Source organism: Castor canadensis, chromosome X, assembly GCF_047511655.1.
Source record: "Castor canadensis chromosome X, mCasCan1.hap1v2, whole genome shotgun sequence".
Classification (NCBI taxonomy): Eukaryota; Metazoa; Chordata; class Mammalia; order Rodentia; family Castoridae; genus Castor; species Castor canadensis.
Window position 1 is genome coordinate 109,599,977 of NC_133405.1, and position 20,896 is coordinate 109,620,872.

The 20,896-nt window shown below is 35.6% G+C and overlaps 1 protein-coding gene across 1 annotated transcript in view; it reads right to left on the bottom strand.

Annotated features, from left to right (window-relative positions):
* The window catches only part of Cfap47 (cilia and flagella associated protein 47), a 393,644-nt gene that overhangs the window by 319,138 nt on the left and 53,610 nt on the right, over window positions 1-20,896 (bottom strand). Inside the window, exons 20-21 of the mRNA XM_074062282.1 lie at window positions 17,080-17,224; window positions 5,798-5,892 (exon numbers count right to left, since the gene is read on the bottom strand). Of these exons, the coding sequence (XP_073918383.1) occupies window positions 5,798-5,892; window positions 17,080-17,224 (240 nt within the window). The remainder of the gene's footprint in view (window positions 1-5,797; window positions 5,893-17,079; window positions 17,225-20,896) is intronic.

Genomic DNA, 20,896 nt, shown 5'->3' on the forward strand with positions numbered 1-20,896 from the left:
CTAAGGCCCCTTAACCATTTCTTGGCCATTCTGTAACCTAGATATCATTGTGTAAAGCATAACGCCTGAACTGAGAGTTAGTATTAGTAATTAATATTGGAATGGAATAAAAGAACCTGTTTTTGCCAATGGCTACAAGTACCAAAATTGAGTACATTATATGCTTGTATGGAAAAGTAAAAATGAAGTCTATTATTTTGTACAATATAGATGCTAAGAAAAAGAAAAGGAAAAAAGTACTCAATGACTTAATGCTGAAGAAATTGAAGTAGCTTGTGAATTCATTGCTATTCGATAAATTCTATTATGGAAAGACACAAACATTTGTCTCTGCCACTGACACAGCTCATTCATAACAGTGGGATTGCTCCTTAATTTTATTTTAGATAGCTCATTGTTAGTGAATAAAAATGCAACTGAATTTTGAATGTTGATTTTGTGTCTTGCAATTCTACCAGATTTGTTAGCTCTAACAGTTTTTTTCGGTAGAGTCAAAAGAGTCATTAGGGGTTTTACCACTCTCCAGTTCTTCTAGTACTATAAGTCTTATCTAGAACAATTAGGTAACAAAAAAGTAAAAAGAATATAAATCAGAAAGGAAAAAGCAAAACTGTATCTCCTTTCAGATGACATAAATCTATCTGTGGAAAACCCTAAATACAACACACACACACACAAATCCCCTAAATACTAAACACACACATGCACAAATTATTGCCTTTTGTTTCCTTGGTACATTTCTAGAGGTAGTAAGAGGAAATCAGGCAAGAATGTAAGTATTTTAAATGTGGAGAGGTAAGAACACTAGTAGTTTAACATACCAAAGCAGTCAAGATCATAACAACGATAGTTTCAGGAGTACATACATCTAGTACTATGCTCTGTTCATAAATCCCATGCTGACAATCAGAGAAGCTGTAAATAAAATGAAGAGCTACATAATTTAAAGAGTATATTTTTAGCTCCAGTAATTTTTATTGCCCTGCTAAGCAAAAACATGGTTTTCATTTTATTTTTATTTACCTTTAGCTGTCTGTATTGCTGCAAATTCCATTTCCTGCCATGGAATCTAATGTAAACAGTCTGCTCTTATAAAAGAATTATAGAAGCATAAAATACTGTAGCATGTGTTATTTTAATGGCCATTTCATTTCTTTGACAAAACAGAGCAAACAACTCATTCCCATGATAATCTATATCTGGAGTACCACCAGCAAATATGTCAAATAAAAACACAGCAAAAACTTTGCTTCATCTTACTGATTCAGGAATCTCTTTTTTCTTTTGGTGGTAGTGAACTTTGAACTCAGGGCTTCATGCTATCTAAGCAGGAGCTCTATCACTTGAGCCAAGTCCCTAGTCCTGATTCAGGAATTTCTTATTTAATCTTCAACAATTATTTACTTTTTGTTTCACGTTTCTATTTTCCTCTTCTAGTCCATATGCTTTTTTCTCTGCAATTATTATAAATCAACCTTTTTTTCTATTATATACTTTAACATTACTTACAGTCATCTCTTGGTATTTTTGTGGCATTTGTTTCAGGAAATACCCTGCCCTCCCTCCATGTCCTATTATGAATACCAAATCAAGGGGAATACTCTCAAGTCCCTTATAAAAAATGGCACATCTGCATATGTTCTCCTGTATACTTTATACCAAGCCAACTACAATACCTAATATAATGTAAGTACTATGTGAGTAGTTTTACTGTGTTGTTCAGGGAATAATGACAAGAAAGAAACCATGGACATGTTCAGTACAGAATCAATTTTGTTTCAAAACCTTTTTGATTTGTGGTTGTTTAAATCTGCTGATGCAGAATCTTTGAACACAGGAGGTTGACTGAATAGTATTTCTTAGGTTACTGTTTTAATTTTAAGATTTTTTTACACAATCAGGACTTATATTTTAAAGTAAAATACTGTAAAAAAGCCCAAACTACCATACTCAGCTGATTGTTGAATGAAGATGGGTTCCCAATGGAAGAAGAGGAATAGAGGAAGAAGCTAATGGAAATAGGGAGACAAGGAACTGAGGGGCCATGATTCTAATTGGACCTCTATGTGGATATTGAAGTCAATCAAGAAATGAGTGTGTAAGGGCACAGGACAGAGTTTGATCCTGGCTTGTAGTGACAAAGAATATGTCCAAAGATGACTATTGTTGATAGGGGGAATAGTAAACTCACACAACACAAAGTTCAAAAAGCAGACTTTTTTTTTTGCAGTACTGGGGCTTGAACTAGGGGCCATCACCTTGAGCCACTCTACCAGCCCTATTTTTGTGAAGGGTTTTTTGAGATAGGGTCTCGCAAACTATTTGCCTGGGCTGCCTTTGAATCACAATCTTCCTGATCTCTGCTTCTGGAGTAGCTAGGATTACAGGTATTAGCCACTGCTGTCTAGCAAAAAGCAGACATTTTTAACAAAGACTATCTAGAAAAATCAATCTAGGGAGGATTCCTCACAAGCCAGAGCAAAAGTTATGAAAACAGGAAAAAGAAAAAAATGTAACAATGTTCTTGAGATAGGCATATTCCTAATTTAAAAAAAAAAGCAACCATGAAGGGAAAGGAGTCCCCCCAAAATACAGAGGAATTACAGAAGTTTGGGGACACTAAAAAGCAATGAGGAAGGTAAGAAAAGCCAGATGTGAGGAGAATCAGAGCTAACAGGGATGAAATTATATTCACAGAGGTATTCCACTTTTGAGAATGACTGAAGTAAACAATGATCTGTGTCATGATGCATTGAGTTCTGACAGTTACTGAGTATTGAGCCTTCACTGTCCTTGAGTCTAGTGCTAGATGTCAAAGTCAAGGATGATAGGAGTGGAAATCTGGAGTTATGGGAAAGGTTTAACATAAGGAAAATCTTCAGGTATCACTTAAGAATATCTGATGTATTTGATGATGATGATTATGTTGGTAATTATGAAGATAAATCAATGTATTCATCTCAGACTTCAACTGTCTATTTAATTTAAAGCTGTTTTATGATGGATGTTTTCCTTTCAGCAGTATACACATTTTCTAAAACACAATGTGCTTGATTAACAAAGTTGAGGTTTAACTAGCAGTTGTGTATATGTACAAAGTCATACTGGACCTGCCTTCTCTTATCTCAAACATTCACACACAATTTTCATAAAAGGTGTTTTACCACTGAGGGATCAAAATTAGGAATTTTCATAACTTCCATACCTTAGGAAGTCTTATCTTCTCAATAAAACTGTAGGAACAGAAGACTTATCTTTTACACAAAACTGACTAATATAGAGAAAAGATTAGATTTATCACTGTCAAACCATGGAGATTACTGAAGAAGAAAAACTTTGAAAGTTTTAAAATATATGCCATTCAAAGTTCTTTCCCAGATGTTGTGAATGGAAGGACAAATACCAACAATTTTAAAAGGATATTTAAATAAAGTAAGAACTTCTGTCCTCAGGGCACTGTTGGTTGACAAAAAATGCTTATGAATCAAAACAGCAGGTGTCATTCAAATGTCCTTTCTTTTAATCCTTGAGGCAATACTTTTAGGTTACTGCAAAAATAATTGTGAAAGGTCATGCAAAGGGTTACACATCTGGTGGAAAAGAGTATGAGCAATCCTCCCTCATAGTCAAGAAGTACAGGGCAAATACAGAGTAGCAGAGACGAGAACATCAGAGAGCTGTACAGGAATTAAGACACTGGTGATTAACCAGCCCATGGCAGTGGGTAAGAGGCTGGCACACAGCAGCAGGAAAAGTAAGAGTAACCATAGGGAAAGATCTTTCCAAGTGCTGTCTAATGCAAATTTCTGTGGTGATGGAACTGTTCTGCCCTATACAATAGCCATATGTGAATACTGGGAAGTTGAAATGTGGCCATTGTGAGGGAGGAACTATTTTTTAAAATGTCATTTAATATTAACTGAAGATTTAACTTAAATAGCCACACATGTATAGATAACATATAAGGAAGGAAAATTCAATTTACTGGATGAGAAGATATGTGACACACAAAGAAACAAAGAGCTTGGGGAATTTTGAGTAAACAAACTAGTCCAAAGTATCAAACTCAACCACAATAGTCCAAAGCACTTTCAATTGTCTTCAAACCTGGCATGGTGTAGTAAAAGAAGAGTTACAACTAGAAATAAATCTACTCTTTATTGTTGAATTCACATTTTCTTACTATATAGTTCCACCAAGAGAGCACCTGTTAGATATTTACATTTATATACATGTAAACACATAGACTACTTATAATGTGTTATAAATATATAGTGGAGAGCATCTGAAATGACTAGACCTCAGATAATCAATCTTTCTTGCTGGCACAAATTTATTAAGCAAATTCTCACAGAATGTGCTATATCTGCAAGATTTTATATGTTCTCATAGTTGGACTGAATAACCTCCCAATACACTGTTTAAATCTCCCTTTAAAAACCCAGTTAAAATGTAGAATGATTCAGAATTTTAAGTAAATTATAGCACTCACAGAACTATTTTTAATTTGCTTTAACTTTATAATAAATTTCTCAATGCTAGTAGAACCACAATGTAAACCTTACAAAACAGATTTATAGGCTTTTAATTTTTGACACTGTTAAGTAGTGAATTGGAGTTAAAATGTATCATTTATGTATTTATTCAAAAATTCATGTAATAAATTTAGATTATGATTTTTTCTAATTTTCTATAGCCCTTAAGTAAAATACTTTGCATATATTTCTGTCATATGAAAACATGAAATAAAAATGCAGACTTATTAAGAAAAGATATTTGCTGGCATATGCTTGTAATCCCAGCACTTAGGAAGCTGAGGCAGGAGGTTAATGTGATTAAGGACAACCTGGTTGCACAGAAAGACCCCCTCAAAATAAAAGGAAGCCATGCCTGGTAGTTCACACCTGTAATAGTAGCACTGGACTAAGGCATAAAGATCATGAATTCAAGGCCAGCTTCGGCTACATAATGAGTGTGAGGCCAGCCTGAACTACAAAGCTAGATCCTATCCCCAAAATATTGCTAACATGATGTTTAAAGGTGAAAGCTACATGCATTTCACTTAACATCAGGAGTAACAAAAAAAGGTGTGCTTATATTACTTCTATCCAGCATAGTGCAATATATTCTAGAAATTATGTACTAAAAAAAGAAAAATCATTCTCAAAGGAAATGAACAATGAGACTATTCTCTCCTTACACATGGCATACTCTTGTAAATAGAAAATTCTAACAAATGTAACAATACATTAGAATTAATTGGTATGTTCAGCAAAAACAGAATACAATTATCTATGTTGAAAGCAATTGTTTTCTACATAGTTAGACTGAACAATCTGATAAAATAATTAAGAAAGAAAAGCATTCTGCTTATAATATCAAAATAATTATGGAGAAAAAAATGAACAAACAGTAAATCTGTACACTGAAAAAATGGACAATGATGTAAGTGATAGAAATCTTTTTGGAGAACAACTTGGCAATACATATCAACATCCTAAAATATGTGCATCAAGTTTGACCCATTTCTTCCACTTGGAAAACATAATAAAAGCATATAATGTGAAAACAAACATTTATTTGTATTGATTTTTTACAGTATCATTTATAAAAATAAAATGGGAAACAGATACCCTTAGCAATCATTTTACCAAGTTGAATGGTATTCTCAGGCATGCTCATTAGTTAGAAGACCTACTACAAGGAGACCATACGTGATCTTTGATAGTTTCTGCATTTGGATTATCTGCAAATCTACTACTCTCCAGTAATATGCATAATAGGAAATTGAACTTACTTCTTTGGGAGAAAATGCTATGCCACATTCCCGACTTGTGCTTTCCTCTAACTCCAAAGTATATTTATAAGGAGCTACAGGGTTTGTGATTTCTCCTACAAGACAGAAAAAAAAACCTACATGTGAAGTACATTCAGAGATGTTTCTTTAACAGTATTATTTAAGGTGAAAATGTGAACTTTGAGAAATCTTATTAACATATTTAAGTAATTGAAAAGCAAGAACAGTGGAGGACATCCAACATGGCGACTAGAGGGAGGAAGCAGATAGCCTGAGCTCCGTAAGGCAAAAATCTTGCTGAGACGCTGGAGCCACACTTGGCAGGAAAAACCACCAAGAAGAAGCAAAACTCCGACACCCCGAACCCCCAGCCCGCACATAGCTTCTCCACGCCACATTACACTGAGAAATGAGAAGGGCTCCCACACCACCAGACACCGGCACCTAACCTGGGAGATGCAGACAAACAGGTGAGCACATAAGTGGCACATGGTACCCCCACAGCCACCCCTGGGATAAAATCAGTATAGTCCCCTGGACAGTATGACCCATGCCCTGAAAAAAAAAAAGAAAAAACTGAATAATAAACAAGGAACCAAAAAGACACATAGCAAAGAGGGTGGGACACTTTGAGCACACTGGAGAAGGGGGGATGGGTAGTCCCTCCACTGGAAAGAGGGGAAGGGCAGTACCCGGTGTGAACTTTAAATAAACAAAGCCTGCAACAGTAGCCGGCATTCAGGACTCTCCACCAGAGAAGACGGGAGGGGCAGGCACCTGTGCAAACTTTAAATAAAGCCCGCTGGAGAATGGAGGCGTGGAAGCTCTCCCTGTGAACACTAAATAAATAAAGCCTGCAACAGTAGCCGGCTGGCAGTAGGAGGCAGAGGAACTGCAGCCTGAAACAGACAGATAGCAGTTCACAAAGCTGTCTCCTGACCCAACCACCTGGTGAGACAACAACAGTGCTACTGCTTAAATACCAGCACCAGGACTGGATGCTGAAGGAGCAACACCAGAACTACTGAGACTGAAACTTGAAATTTTTTATTTTTTTATAGTTTTATATATCTTTTCTATTTTTTTTAATTTTTTTTCCAATTTTAAATTTTTTTTTCTTTTTTTCCTTTGTTGAAACAATGACAGCACTACTACTCAAATACCAACACCAGTACTGGATGCTGAAGGAGTAACACCAGAACTACAAAGACTGAAACTTCATTATATCTGAACCTGGGTTTTTTTTTCTTTTTCTATCTTCTTTTTCTTTTTTCTCTCTCTCTAAATGCTTGTAATGGTTCACTGTTGATTAGTACACCATCTCCCCATGTTAATTTCTTTGGTTCTCTATTTTTTTTCTTTTTTCTTTACTTTCTTTGCTTTCTTTTTCCTCTAACTGTTCCATTCTAGATATTACTTTTACTATTGCAAGCTAGATAATATTAAATTACACACAGTACAGGGACAGTAATAGCACTGAGTGGAATGATGAGAAGACTGAAAAAGGATGGAAACCATTTCCCCTCAATAATAAATTACTACAGGAACCAGAGGGAAATGAAGAAAATGGATACCCAGATTCAGACTACAACAAAACAAAGAGAAACTATACCAATGAAACCAACAAAGCCCACAACAACACTCTGAAAGAAGAAATCCTGCAAGTAATCAATGAGAATTTCATAGAGATGATACTAGATAAGGTAAACCAAAATGTACAAGAGACACTCGAATTCCAAGACAACAAAAATAAAGAAATACGAGAAAGCACAAGAATAAATAAAAGCACCATAGAAGCCCCGAATAAACACCAAAGTGAAACAAAGAACACCATAAACAGAGAAATAAATGAACTCAGGACAAAAATTGACAATATTAAAGAGGAAGTAATCCATGATATGGAAAACCTCAGAAAAAAGAATGAAACAGAAAAACCAAACAAAATGGAAGGCCACTCCAGCAGACTAGAACAAGCAGAAGACAGAATCTCAGAACTTGAAGATAAAATGGAAATTAAAGGAAAAAGTGAAGAACTACTACTCAGACAACTCAAGACCTGTGAAAGGAATATACAAGAACTCACAGACTTCATCAAAAGACCAAAACTGAAAATCATGGGCATTGAAGAAGGAGAAGAGGTGCAAGCAAAAGGAATGCGTAATATATTCAACAAAATAATAACAGAAAATTTCCCAAATCTAGAGAAAACTATGCCCATTCAGGTACAGGAAGCCTCCAGGACACCAAGCAGACTTGACCAAAATAGAACTACTCATGACATATTATCATTAAAACAACAAGCACAGAGAATAGAGAAACAATATTGAAGGCTGTAAGAGAGAAAAAACAAACAACATACAAGGTAAACCCATCAAAATCACAGATTTCTCAACGAAAACCTTAAAAGCAAGATGAACATGGAGTGATGTCTTCTGGGCAATGAATGAAAATAACTTGACCCAAGGATACTCTACCCAGCAAAACTATCATTCAAAATAGATAGAGCAATAAAAGTCTTCCATGATAAGCAGAAACTAAAACAATATATGACCAGCAAGCCACCACTACAAAAGATTCTTCAAGGAATTCTGCACACAGAAAGTGAAAGAAAACAAAACCATGAAAGGGAATGCAGTACCAAACCACAAGAGAAGAAAAGGCAAGAAAATAGAGAATAACATCAATTTAGCTGCACACAATCAAACCCTTAACAACTAAGACAACTAAATGACAGGAATCACCCCATACCTAACAATACTAACACTGAATGCTAACGGACTTAATTCCCCCATCAAAAGACACCATTTGACAAAGTAGATTAAAAAAGAAGATCCAACAATTTGTTGCTTACAGGAGACCCATCTTATCAACAGAAATAAGCACAGGCTTAGGGTGAAAGGCTAGAAGAAGATTTACCAAGCCAATGGTCCCTGAAAACAGGCAGGAGTAGCAATACTTATCTTGGACAAAGTAGACTTCAAACTTACATTGATCAAGTGAGCTAAAGCAGGACATTCCATACTAATAAAAGGGGAAATACACCAAAAGGAAATAAAATTATCAAACTAGATGCACCCAACGTCAATGCACCCAATTTCATCAAACATACTTTGAAGGACCTAAAAACATATGTAAACTCCAACACATGGTAGTGGGGGACTTTAATACCCCCCTATCACCAATACATAGGTCATCCAAACAAAAATTCAATAAAGAAATCTTAGATCTAAATCATTCCATAGATCAACTGGACCTAGTCGATGTCTGCAGAATATTTCATTCAACTACTGCACAATATACCATCTTCTCAGCAGCCCATGGAACCTTCTCCAACATTGATCGTATAGGGCACAAAGTAAGCCTCAGCAAATATAATAAAATACAAATAATACCATGCATTCTATCTGATCACAATGCATTAAAACTAGAACTCAACAACAAAAATAATAGCAAAAAACATGCAAACAGTTAGAAACTGAACAACACATTGTTCAATGATCAATGGGTCATTGATGAAATAAAAGAGGAAACTAAAAGGTTCCTGGAAGTTAATGAAAACGAAAACATGACCTACTAGAACCTATGGGACACAGCAAAGGTAGTCCTGAGAGGAAAGTATATAGCCATGAGTGCATATAATAAAAGGACAGAAAGATCTCAAATTAGTGACCTAATGCTACACCTCAAACTCCTACAAAAACAAGAACAAGCAAATCCCAAAACAAGCAGAAGGAAAGAAATAATTAAAATAAGAGCTGAAATCAATGAAATAGAAACAAAAAAAAACCATAGAAAGAACTAGTGAAACAAAAAGTTGGTTCTTTGAAAAAATAAACAAGATTGACAGACCCTTCGCAAATCTGACTAAAATGAGGAGAAAAAAACCCAAATTAGTAAAATAAGAAATGCAAAAGGGGAGATAAAACAAACACCATGGAAATCCAGGAAATCATCAGAGACTACTTTGAGAACCTATATTCTAATAAATTTGAAAATCTTGAAAAAATGGACAGATTTCTAGATACTTATGAAAATCCAAAATTGAATGAAGAGGACATTAATCAACTGAATAGATCTATAACACAAAATGAAATTGAAGCAGTAATAAAGAGCCTCTCAAAAAAGAAAAGTCCAGGACCTGATGGATTCTCTGCTGAATTTTATCAGACGTTTAAAGAAGAACTAATACCAACCCTCCTTATACTTTTCCATGAAAAAGAAAGGGAAGTAAAAATGCCTAACTCATTTTATGAAGTCAGTGTTACACTCATCCCAAAACCAGGCAAAAACACCTCCAAAAAGGAGAACTACAGGCCAATCTCCTTAATAAACATCGATGCGAAAATACTCAATAAAATAATGGCAAACCGAATTCAACAACACATCACAAAGATCATTCACCACGACCAAGTTGGCTTCATCCCAGGAATGCAGGGGTGGTTCAACGTACGCAAATCAATAAATGTCATACAGCACATCAATAAAAGCAAAGACAAAAGCCACTTGATCATCTCAATAGATGCAGACAAAGCCTTCAACAAGATCCAACACGATTTAATGATAAAAGCGCTAAGAAAACTAGGAATAGAAGGAAAGTACCTCAACATTATAAAAGCTATATATGACAAACCTAGAGCCAACATCATACTCACTGGTGAAAAACTGAAACCATTTCCCCTAAAAACAGGAACAAGACGAGGATGCCCACTATCCCCACTCCTATTCTACATAGTACTGGAATTCCTAGCCAGAGCAATTAGGCAAGAGGAAGAAATAAAAGGAATACAAATAGGTAAATAAACTGTCAAAATATCCCTATTTGCAGATGATATGATCCTATACTCAAAAAACTCTACCCAAGAACTCCTAGACACCATCAACAGCTATACCAAGCTGGCAGGATATAAAATCAACTTACAAAAATCATTAGCTTTTCTATATACATCAATAACGAACAAACTGAGAAAGAATATATGAAAACAATTGCATTCACAATAGCCTCGAAAAAAATCAAATACCTAGGAGTAAACTTAACAAAGGATGTGCATGACCTCTACAAGGACAACTACAAACCCCGGAAGATAGAGATTGAGGAAGACTACAGAAGATGGGGAGATAATCCATGCTCATGGATTGGTAGAATCAATATAGTAAAAATGGCTAAACTACCAAAAGCAATCTACATGTTTAATGCAATTCCTATCAAAATCCCAATGCCATTCAGCAAAGAGATTGAAAAATCTACCCTAAAGTTCATTTGGAAACACAAGAGACCACAAATAGCTAAGGCAATACTCAGCAAAAACAATAATGTTGGAGGTATCACAATACCCGACTTCAAATTATATAACAAAGCAATAGCAATAAAAACAGCGTGGTACTGGCACAAAAACAGAAATGAAGACCCGTGGAACAGAATAGAGGACCCGGATATGCATCCACACAACTATACCCACCTTACTTTTGACAAAGGTGCTAAAAATATATGATGGAGAAAAGACAGCCTCTTCAACAAATGTTGTTGGGAAAGTGGTTGGCCATCTGTAAAAAACTGAAACTAGATCCATGTTTATCACACTGTACTAGAGTCAACTTAAAATGGATCAAGGACCTTAATATCAGAACCCAAACTCAAAAGTTGGTACAGGAAAAATAGGAAACACTTTGGAAGTAATAGGTATAGGCAAGGACTTCCTCAATAGAACCCCAGCAGCTCAGCAACTAAGAGAAAGTATAGACAAATTGGACTTCATAAAACTAAAAAGCTTCTGTACAACAAAAGAAATGGTCTCTAAACTGAAGAGACCACCCACAGAGTGAGAGAAAATATTTGCCAGATACACACCAAAGTACTGATAACCAGAATATACAGGGAACTCAAAAAACTAAACTCTCCCAAAATCAATGAACCAATAAAGAAATGGGCAACTGAACTAAACAGAACTTTCTCAAAAGAAGAATTCAAATGGCCAAAAAACACATGAAAAAATGCTCACCATCTCTAGCCATAAAGGAAATGCAAATCAAAACCACACTAAGATTCTACCTCACCCCTGTTAGAATAGCCATCATCCAAAACACCACCACCACCAAGTGTTGGCGAGGATGTGGGAAAAAAGGAACCCTCATATGCTGCTGGTGGGAATGCATGCTGGTGCAACCACTCTGGAAAAAAATTTGGAGACTTCTTAAAAATCTAAACATAGACCTGCCATATGATCCAGCAATCCCACTCCTGGGGATATACCCAAAGGAATGCAACACAGGTTACTCCAGAGGCACCTGCACACCCATGTTTATTCAGAGCTATTCACAATAGTCAAGTTATGGAAACAGCCAAGATGCCCTACTACTGATGAATGGATTAAGAAAATGTGGTATTTATACACAATGGAATTCTACTTAGCCATGAAGAAGAATGAAATCTTATCATTTGCAAGTAAATGGATGGACCTGGAGAACATCATTTTGAGCGAGGTTAGCCAGGCTCAGAAGACCAAAAATCGTATGTTCTCTCTCATATGCGGACTTTAGATCAAGGGCAAATACAGCAAGGTGATTGGACTTTGGTCATATGATAAGGCGAGAGCACACAAGGGAGGTATGAGGATAGGTAAGAAACCCAAAATCATGATAGTATATGATGTCCCCACTGCAAAGGAACTAATACAGAAACTTTAAAGTGACAGAGGCCAATATGAGAAGGGGATCAGGAACTAGAAAAAAGGTCAGTTCAAGAAGAATCAACTTATAATGTAACATATTTGTACATGGAAGCAATGCTAGGAATCTCCCTGTGTGGCTATCCTTATCTCAGCTAGCAAAAATGCTTTGTCCTTCTTATTACTATTTATTCTCTCTCTTCAAGAAATTAGAGATAAGGGCAGAACAGTTTCTGCCTGGATGCAAGGGAGTTGGGGGAAGAGCGAGAGGGCAGGGGGAGAGGGAGGGGCAGGGGGTAGGGGGTGAAAGGACCCAAAGATTGTATGCACATATGAATAAACAAAAAAAAAAGAATTTTAACATTAAAAAAAAGCAATTACTAAACTATTGGGTCAAGGCTGTATAAGGCTGCTGGGTAAACAATCATTCTATTTTATTTTATTTTTGAATTAGCATACATCAATAATAAGAAGGGATTTCATTGTGATAATTCTATACATTCATTCTTAAACCAAGACTATAAACCAGAAAAACTGATATCCAAAAATGCAATATACATTCATTCAGCCAATTAGACAAAATGAATCCGTTTTAAAGAACCCTCCAAAGTTCTAGTCAAAGTCACATGAATGTGGACAAGAATAAAGGGCAAGGTTCCATAGTTAACTAAATCATAAATCCCAGAACAGCTGAATGACTTTGCAGTGAAAAACTCAGATCTCCTCTGATGCCTTAAAGAGTCATAAAGAAGATAAACACAGATCCATCACCATAGCTGCACATCATTTTTGTTAGTCTGTTTAAAATTTGCTCTCAGTAATTTTGAATTATACAACACATCATTATTAATATGGATATCCTACTAAGAAATAGATCTGAAAAACATTTATTACTTAAAATAATACCAATAATAAAAGAAGACAAACAATTTTACAAGATAAATTCTTGACTAAATGGGATCACTCCAAGAACAAAGACATGAGGTAAAGATATAGAGACAAGTATCCCATGGTAAATCAAATGTCAGGGTCAGAGATTATAATCACTGAAATAAATTACTGAATGACTAAATGTAAGTTCCAGTGGAACCTCTGTTCTTATCTAAAATACTTATAAAAATCCAATATTCTCCCTAATCTTGGCTGATTAATCCAAGTGATGCTAATTTTAATTATCCCTATCTGAAAATCAACTTCAATAACTGATTCAACCCTTTTCCCACTCAGTTTCACTTATGCTTAGTATAATGGGAAAACCATTAAGTTAAAAAAAACCCATTCAGTATGTACTAATGCTAGCATGTTTGTGGTACAGGAAAAGAAAAATATTATATAGGAAGCAAAGAATATCTATATAGAATAAATGTATATATATTAAAATAGAAAATAAAATAGACGAGATAAACTTATAACCATATATATATATATATATATATATATATATCCATATAGCTTGTAAAATGTAATAATCCAAGGTAGCTTAAATAAATATTTCTTGATTACTTATTATGAGCACAGCACTATACTAGACAATTTTAGTAGAAAACAAAATTGTAAATATGGTATTTAACGTATGGAGCTTACACTCTAGTAGTGTGACAAACATGTACACAATTCCCTCTTAATATCAGCCAAATTTATTAATGCTGTAATAAACTTACACATTATTCTAAGGGATCAAAGGTAAAACATTGATTTTAACCAACTCGCCAAGGTTGCAAATAGTACTACTGGCTCATAGGACTCAGAAGGTTGAAGCTAGTTTATAAAAGAAGATAAGATCTCAGGAAGCATAGAGAGAAAAGGATGAATCAGAGAAGGGATGCTCAGTACCCTTTAGAAGAAATGAAAAATACAATATGGCTCCAGAAGATACAACTTTTGATGCTTATAATGGGAAAGGTGACTAGAAAGACAAGGTGAAGTCTTACCCAAATTATCTCAACATTTTTCCCATAAGTCACTCTATCAAATAATATTGAATGAATCATTTTGAAAATCAATCAGTTGTCAAGGAAGAGCATTTATCTGTTAAAATATTTATAATCATAAAATAAAATTTTGGATTTTAAAAATAAATATTATTGCAATTGTTAATAGCTATTAAAATAAACATATATACCATAGAATGTATCTGTAGCATGTTGTTTAGAAACACTTCAAAAGCTTTTAATATGGAGAAGAAATGTAATCAGATCTTTGATTTAACAAGACTATTCTCTGGAATGGGTGTAAGGAGAAAGGCTTGAAGACAAGAAAAGCATTTGAAAAGGTAATGAAGTGTCCTAGAGCAGAGTCTTGAATTAGTGTGAAGGCATAATCATGTAAAGAAAAGCAGAGCAACTTTTAAAGAACTGCCAAGAAGAGCTGGTGATCCACTGATTCATGAGGGTCAAAAAGCTAAGTTATAACAGCCATATTAAAAAAATGTAGATTGCATACATTTCCAATTACCTACAATAATCTTTCCTGGCTAATTCCACAAACTCCTCAAGCACAGAATTCCAGTTTAATCCTGATCCTACTCTTGCATTCGATCAACTATGAATTGGACTCCAAGTTATCTACCTTTTAGAATCATAAACTGAAAGTGACTGGAAACTTCCTGCTTCTCTCTAATACCCATGTTCACTGGGTCATCACATCAGAGTACTTGCAATTTCTCAGTACTCTTCTTCCTTCCCAACCCTAGTGTCATTGCCTGAGTCCAGTCTCTCATCATTTCTCACCTGTGTGGCCACAATATCTAACTTGTCTTCCTATCTTCAGTCTTGCACTCTCTACCCCTAACATTTTTCTAACACATTCTGCACATCCCTGCTCCAGAGGGAAAATTATAAAAGGCAAGTCTAATAATGCCCTTATGTGTACATAAATCTTTTAATGGTGCTGCTTAGCCTCTTTGATAAAACTTCCCAAAAAGCCCTTGGTAACAACCTGCCCCTCCAATCTTCTCCTTCTGAATGTCCTATATTCTGAATGTCCTCAACTACTTAACATACTAATTCACTTCTAGGACTTTACTCTCATTTTTTCACATACACCCTTTACTTATATATTTCCTCTTCATTCTTTAAGACATGAATTAGCCATCAACATATATAAAAATACATGTTCCCTCAGCACCATGCAAGGAATTTTCTTATAGTATTTCTCATGCTATTTAGCAATAACCTGATTCTTAGTCCATCTCAACTACTGTTATAGGTAGTCTCCATTTCTTACCTAGAACTAACATTCATCTTTTTGTGCTATTCTCTGCCCTGACCTCTACAGACCAATTCAACCAGGCTCCCTTGCTCACCTGCCTCAGGTTGGGTTTCATGATGGAAATCATCAGAAAGATCTCACAAGTTAGGAGACAAGAAGAAGGTCAAAAATTTATGCTGCAATTCCCTGCCTTGGTTGCAGTTCTAGCAATGGCTGCATTCCTTTATAGATGTAGTGCTTATTAATTCCTCTTCTATAGTTTCACCTTCTACTAGTATTCAGTAATAGTATCTTTTTTCCCCCTCGCTCTTTCATGCCTACAGGTGATAACAGCTTCCAGTTATTGTTGGTTTCTTTTTATAATGCTGTAACCTCCACAGATGATTTTTTTTTTGCAGTACTGGGGATTGAATCCAGTGCTTTCCACATGCTAAGTCAGTACTCTACCACTTGTGCTATACCATCAGTTCTTGTGTTTTATTTTGTTTTGAGGTAGGGTCTCCCTAACTTTGCTCATGCTGGCCTAAAATTTAAAATCCTTCTGCCTTTGCTCCCAAGTAGCTGGAATTACAAGTGTATACCACAACACCTGGCTTAGATGATTCCTTTATTCAACTCTCTTCAGTTAAATCCTGTTAGTGAGTCATCTGTTTACTGCTGAGATACTGACTGATAAACTTCCATTCACTTCTTTAAAAGGACATATGAGATATCTTATCTTCGTATACACAAAGTCTAAAGTTTAGTATGTAGTAACTTATCCTATAATTGGGGCCCAAAAATATTTATTAAAGAAGAAATGACTAAGTAAATGATTAGGAAACTTTTTTTGTAAGGGTTCAAATGGTAAACATTATAGAGACAGATTGTTTTTACTGCCATTTTAGCATGAAAGCACCTACAAGCAAATATAAATGTATCTGCATTCTAATAAACCTTTATTTATAAAAGCAGGTGACAAATAATTTTTGGCCCATGGACCATAGTTTGCCAACTGCTAGGGTAAACAGATGAAATGCACTCATAAAAAGAGCATGTTTTGCTTAAGTCTAGTTTTACAATTTACCTGCAGCTCTCTAAAGACATTTACTGAAACTCCTTCATCATTTAAAACTAGCAATTGATCATTTGATTTTCATTTATAGCATGTACTTAAATATAACATACTTAATTTATTATATTAAGCTAATTAATGAGTATGGTCATATGGCATGTATAACCAAACTTTTCTGACATTACAATTGATGTATTTCTAAAAATAAAACCATGATGAGTTAACAGAGTATGAGAATAATAACTGCCCATGTCTTAAGTTTTTAGCAATTATACCTGAGAGCAAGTTAAAAGTATTTTACTTTACAATCATACCATAATATATAAATATATAATTAATATGTATATAATATATACCTGCTTTTTCCTGAAGCTCCATTGAAAAATATGGAAAGTCTTTTAAATCAAATTCCACTGTGGCACGTGTCATACCCTTGTTTGTTATTACAAATGGAATAACCTGTGTAGCCCCAACATAGGTGCCACTGAAATTAAATACATTCTAAAATTTAAAAAGAAACAATAATTAGACAATAGAATTGTGATTTATGAAAATACTACACTCAAAATTATAATTTTGTTTGAGAAAATTATCAGCTGCTAAACAGAGTGCTACAAAAATTATATTTTTCTTCCTTCCCTCATGTCCTATATGTAACCAATTATCAAATCTTGTTAATTCTACCCCTCTTCTTTACCTCTTACCTTTATTGTAACTGTATGAAATTAGTAACTAGCCATTTTTCATTTAGAATCTAAATTTTTACTTTGTCAACTCCTTCCCTCTATAACTAAGCCAAAATTAAACTAACAGACAATCTGACCACATTACCTTCTCTCTAACAACTGTCTCCTACCATCTAAAGGACAATGTCCAAGCTCATTAGTTGGGGTCATAAAACTCTCCATGACCTTCCCTGAATCATGTTGCAGTCTTAGCTAGCTCTATCCTCACCTTAGTCACTTAATATTTCAGCAAGCTGTATGACTTGTAATTTCCAATCAACACCTGAGAGTTCACCCCTCTGTGTCTTAATCATTTTGTCTCTTCTGTTAGGAAGACACTTCTCTAACTAGTAGTTGCTGGTTAAGTGTTATGTATGCATCAAACCCCAGTTAGATAAACCATAATTAATCACATTGTGCTCAGGACTACTTAATTTTCTTACATATGTTAACATTGTGATATCACACAATCTGTCTAACTTTCCTAATGAAGATTCATTATTGTATCTTAAACACCTATCTCCTATCTGATACCTAGCTTAAATACATAAAGAATGTTTATTTAAAGTATCTGAATTTTAACTCATATACCAAGAATGTGCCTATACCACAAAAAAAAACTCTGTAAGGTACCTCCTGATGAAGAGTTATGAAAGATAGCCTACAATTCCTTAACAAAAGAATTACACAGAACATTAAAAGGAGATCCAAGATGGTGGATAGGAGAGGGAATCGGAATTCCTGAACTCCACAATTTCAGAAACCACATGGAGTTGTGGCAGCTACATTTGTGTTAATTCTGATTCTTTTCAGCCAACTAAATAACTGCCAATACATAGGGTACACATAAGGGCTGACCCTTAAAACAGCTTTTAATTGCACCTAACAGCTGGGGGGGAAATCCCAGTGCAGCACAGCCACTGGAGTGTGACTGCCTTGGGAAAAGCATCTAGTTGATTCTCTTTCTTCTTTTTTGGCAAAAAGAAGAAGACAGAGGATCAAATAGAACTGAACTCTATGACATACTGGACTCCTAACCCATGGAAAGCCTACATACGCCCTGCCAGCCTGGACCAAGTCCAGTGAGCATCTGTTATGGGAAAAGCTGACTGCCAGTTCTTCCCATCAGCCTGGATTCAAATCTGCAAACCCAACTGGTGAGCTGCACACACCAGATGCCCTAACATAATCCAGTGCAGCTTGTGGGCAGATTGCACCCCTCCACCCCGAACAAAAGTGAGCAACATGGACAGTGAATATAATTTACCACTGTCAGTGGAGGTGGGGTGGAATGCTAAACCAACCTCAGAGAGTTGGGGTGGGTGAGGAGCTGAATTTTGTGAGTAGGGGCAGGGCAAGGAACAAATGCTGAGAGCAGGGGTGGGGAGAGAAGCCAACATCCCAGAGTGGAGGCATGGCCAATTGCTGAGCTAATCTCATGGGACTGTGGTGGGGTACAATACAGAAATACTCCCACTTTGTTGAGGAAGAAGCTGACCAGCCAGAGTTGTGGCTGTGGAGCAACTCAGCTACTCAGCTGTTATTGGGCAAAAACAGCAAAGTATCTGACCACCTTGGACAATACGGCAGTGAGCAATCACTGACATCAGTTTCAACTTGCCTTGTGTGCAGAAGGAACAAATAACTGCTCACAAGGCAGCCTTCTGGTGAGACCACTTCAGAGCTCCTGCCTGTACCAGATGGCCCATCAGATAAAGAAAAACATGACTAAAAGAACCTCCAGCTGACTCTTCACTAAGCTATCTGACAAAGAGGGGCAGCACCCTTCTATACATAGCCCAGAATACCAACCTTGAGAAGAGACAGGGACACTGAGAAAGCCACAGTCATAAGCACCAGTACCTGGATTTGATGCCAAAGGAATAAGTCCAGAACTTTCACCAAACTTTTATTTTGTTGTTGTGGTGGTGGATTGTTATTTTTTTTTACTTTATTATAGTTTTCTATTCTTTTTTAAAATTTTTTATTTTTTCCCCTTTGTTTAGTGTTTTAAATTTTATTAGTACTATTTTCTTATTTCTACTCTTACTCCCTTCACTTTCTCTCCTTTTGTGCTAAAATCCATTGTTCTTTCCCCCAACTATTTTTTCTGCCATTTTCATCCATTCTCTACCCCTGATTCACCTGCCCCTCCTCACCATCCTCTACCTTTCACTCCACCACTCCTCCCTCCTCCACACTTACCACCTACAGATTAGTCAACTGTACCAACCCTACACACTCCTATCCCTCTGCAATCCCTGACACAAGCACTCTCCACAACAAGCAAACTACACCATAACACATACAAGGGCCCTAAAACACTATAACCCCCTTGTCTCTTCCCCTCCACATCATCTCCCCACTTCTACCCCCCTTCTAGAGCCATCTTTTCAAATTACTCAAGTATGTATCTCTACCAAACAACTGTTCCCCACCCCAATTCCCGCTGCTGATAGGTATTATCACCAAAGGGTTCTCTACATAACATGTAAATAACTTGTCTGGCATTGAATTTGTGAATTTAATATTGCTAATTTACACTTCCAGGTCAGGTACAGAAATAGCATATCAATGTAGCTAATGACTAAGCCAGTCACAACACAGTAATGAAGTCAAGGGAAAGATAACAGGTGATTAAAACTACCAATTAGCCAATCAATAGCATAGTAGTACAACACAAAACAGAAGCATGGGGAGATGAAGACAAGAAAATTCACCCTTAAAAAGACCAACAATTCAATAGAGTATTTACTGGGAAATGAAAAAAATGAATACCCAGTTCCTGACCTCAACAGAATGATGATAAATATGACCAATGAGCTCAATGATATCCATAAAAATTTTCTCAAAAATGAAATCATGAATGGGATCATTGAGATACTCAAGAAGTTACAAGAGACAGTTAAAAATAATGTACAGAATGAACTCAAAGAATATCAAGTCATCATAAATAAAAAAACTTGAAAAGACACATAAACAACTAAATGAACTCAGATAGGACTTCAATAAACTTCAAAAGGAAACAAAGGAGACTATGAAAAAAAGAGATATGAAATAAAGAAGACAGCACAAGATATTAAAGAAGAGTCTAACAAAGATATGGAAAACCTCAGAAAAAAGAATAAAAAAGAAATTCTGCAAATAAAAAGTTCCCTAAATCAAATAAAAAATACATTGCTTTGAAAGTCAATATAGCAGACTAGAACAAGCAGAAAACAGAATCTCAAGAATCGAAGACAAAATACATTTTAAAAAACAAACAAAAGTACTCTTAGACAAAAGATTCAAGAGTTGCAAAAGGAATTTTTAAGAACTCAGTGACTCCATGAAAAGAACAAACCTGTGAACATGAGTACTGAAGAAGGAAAAGAGGTGCATGCCAAAGGGATACATAATATATTCAACAAAATAATAGCAGAAAATTTCCCGGATCTCGAGATAGAGT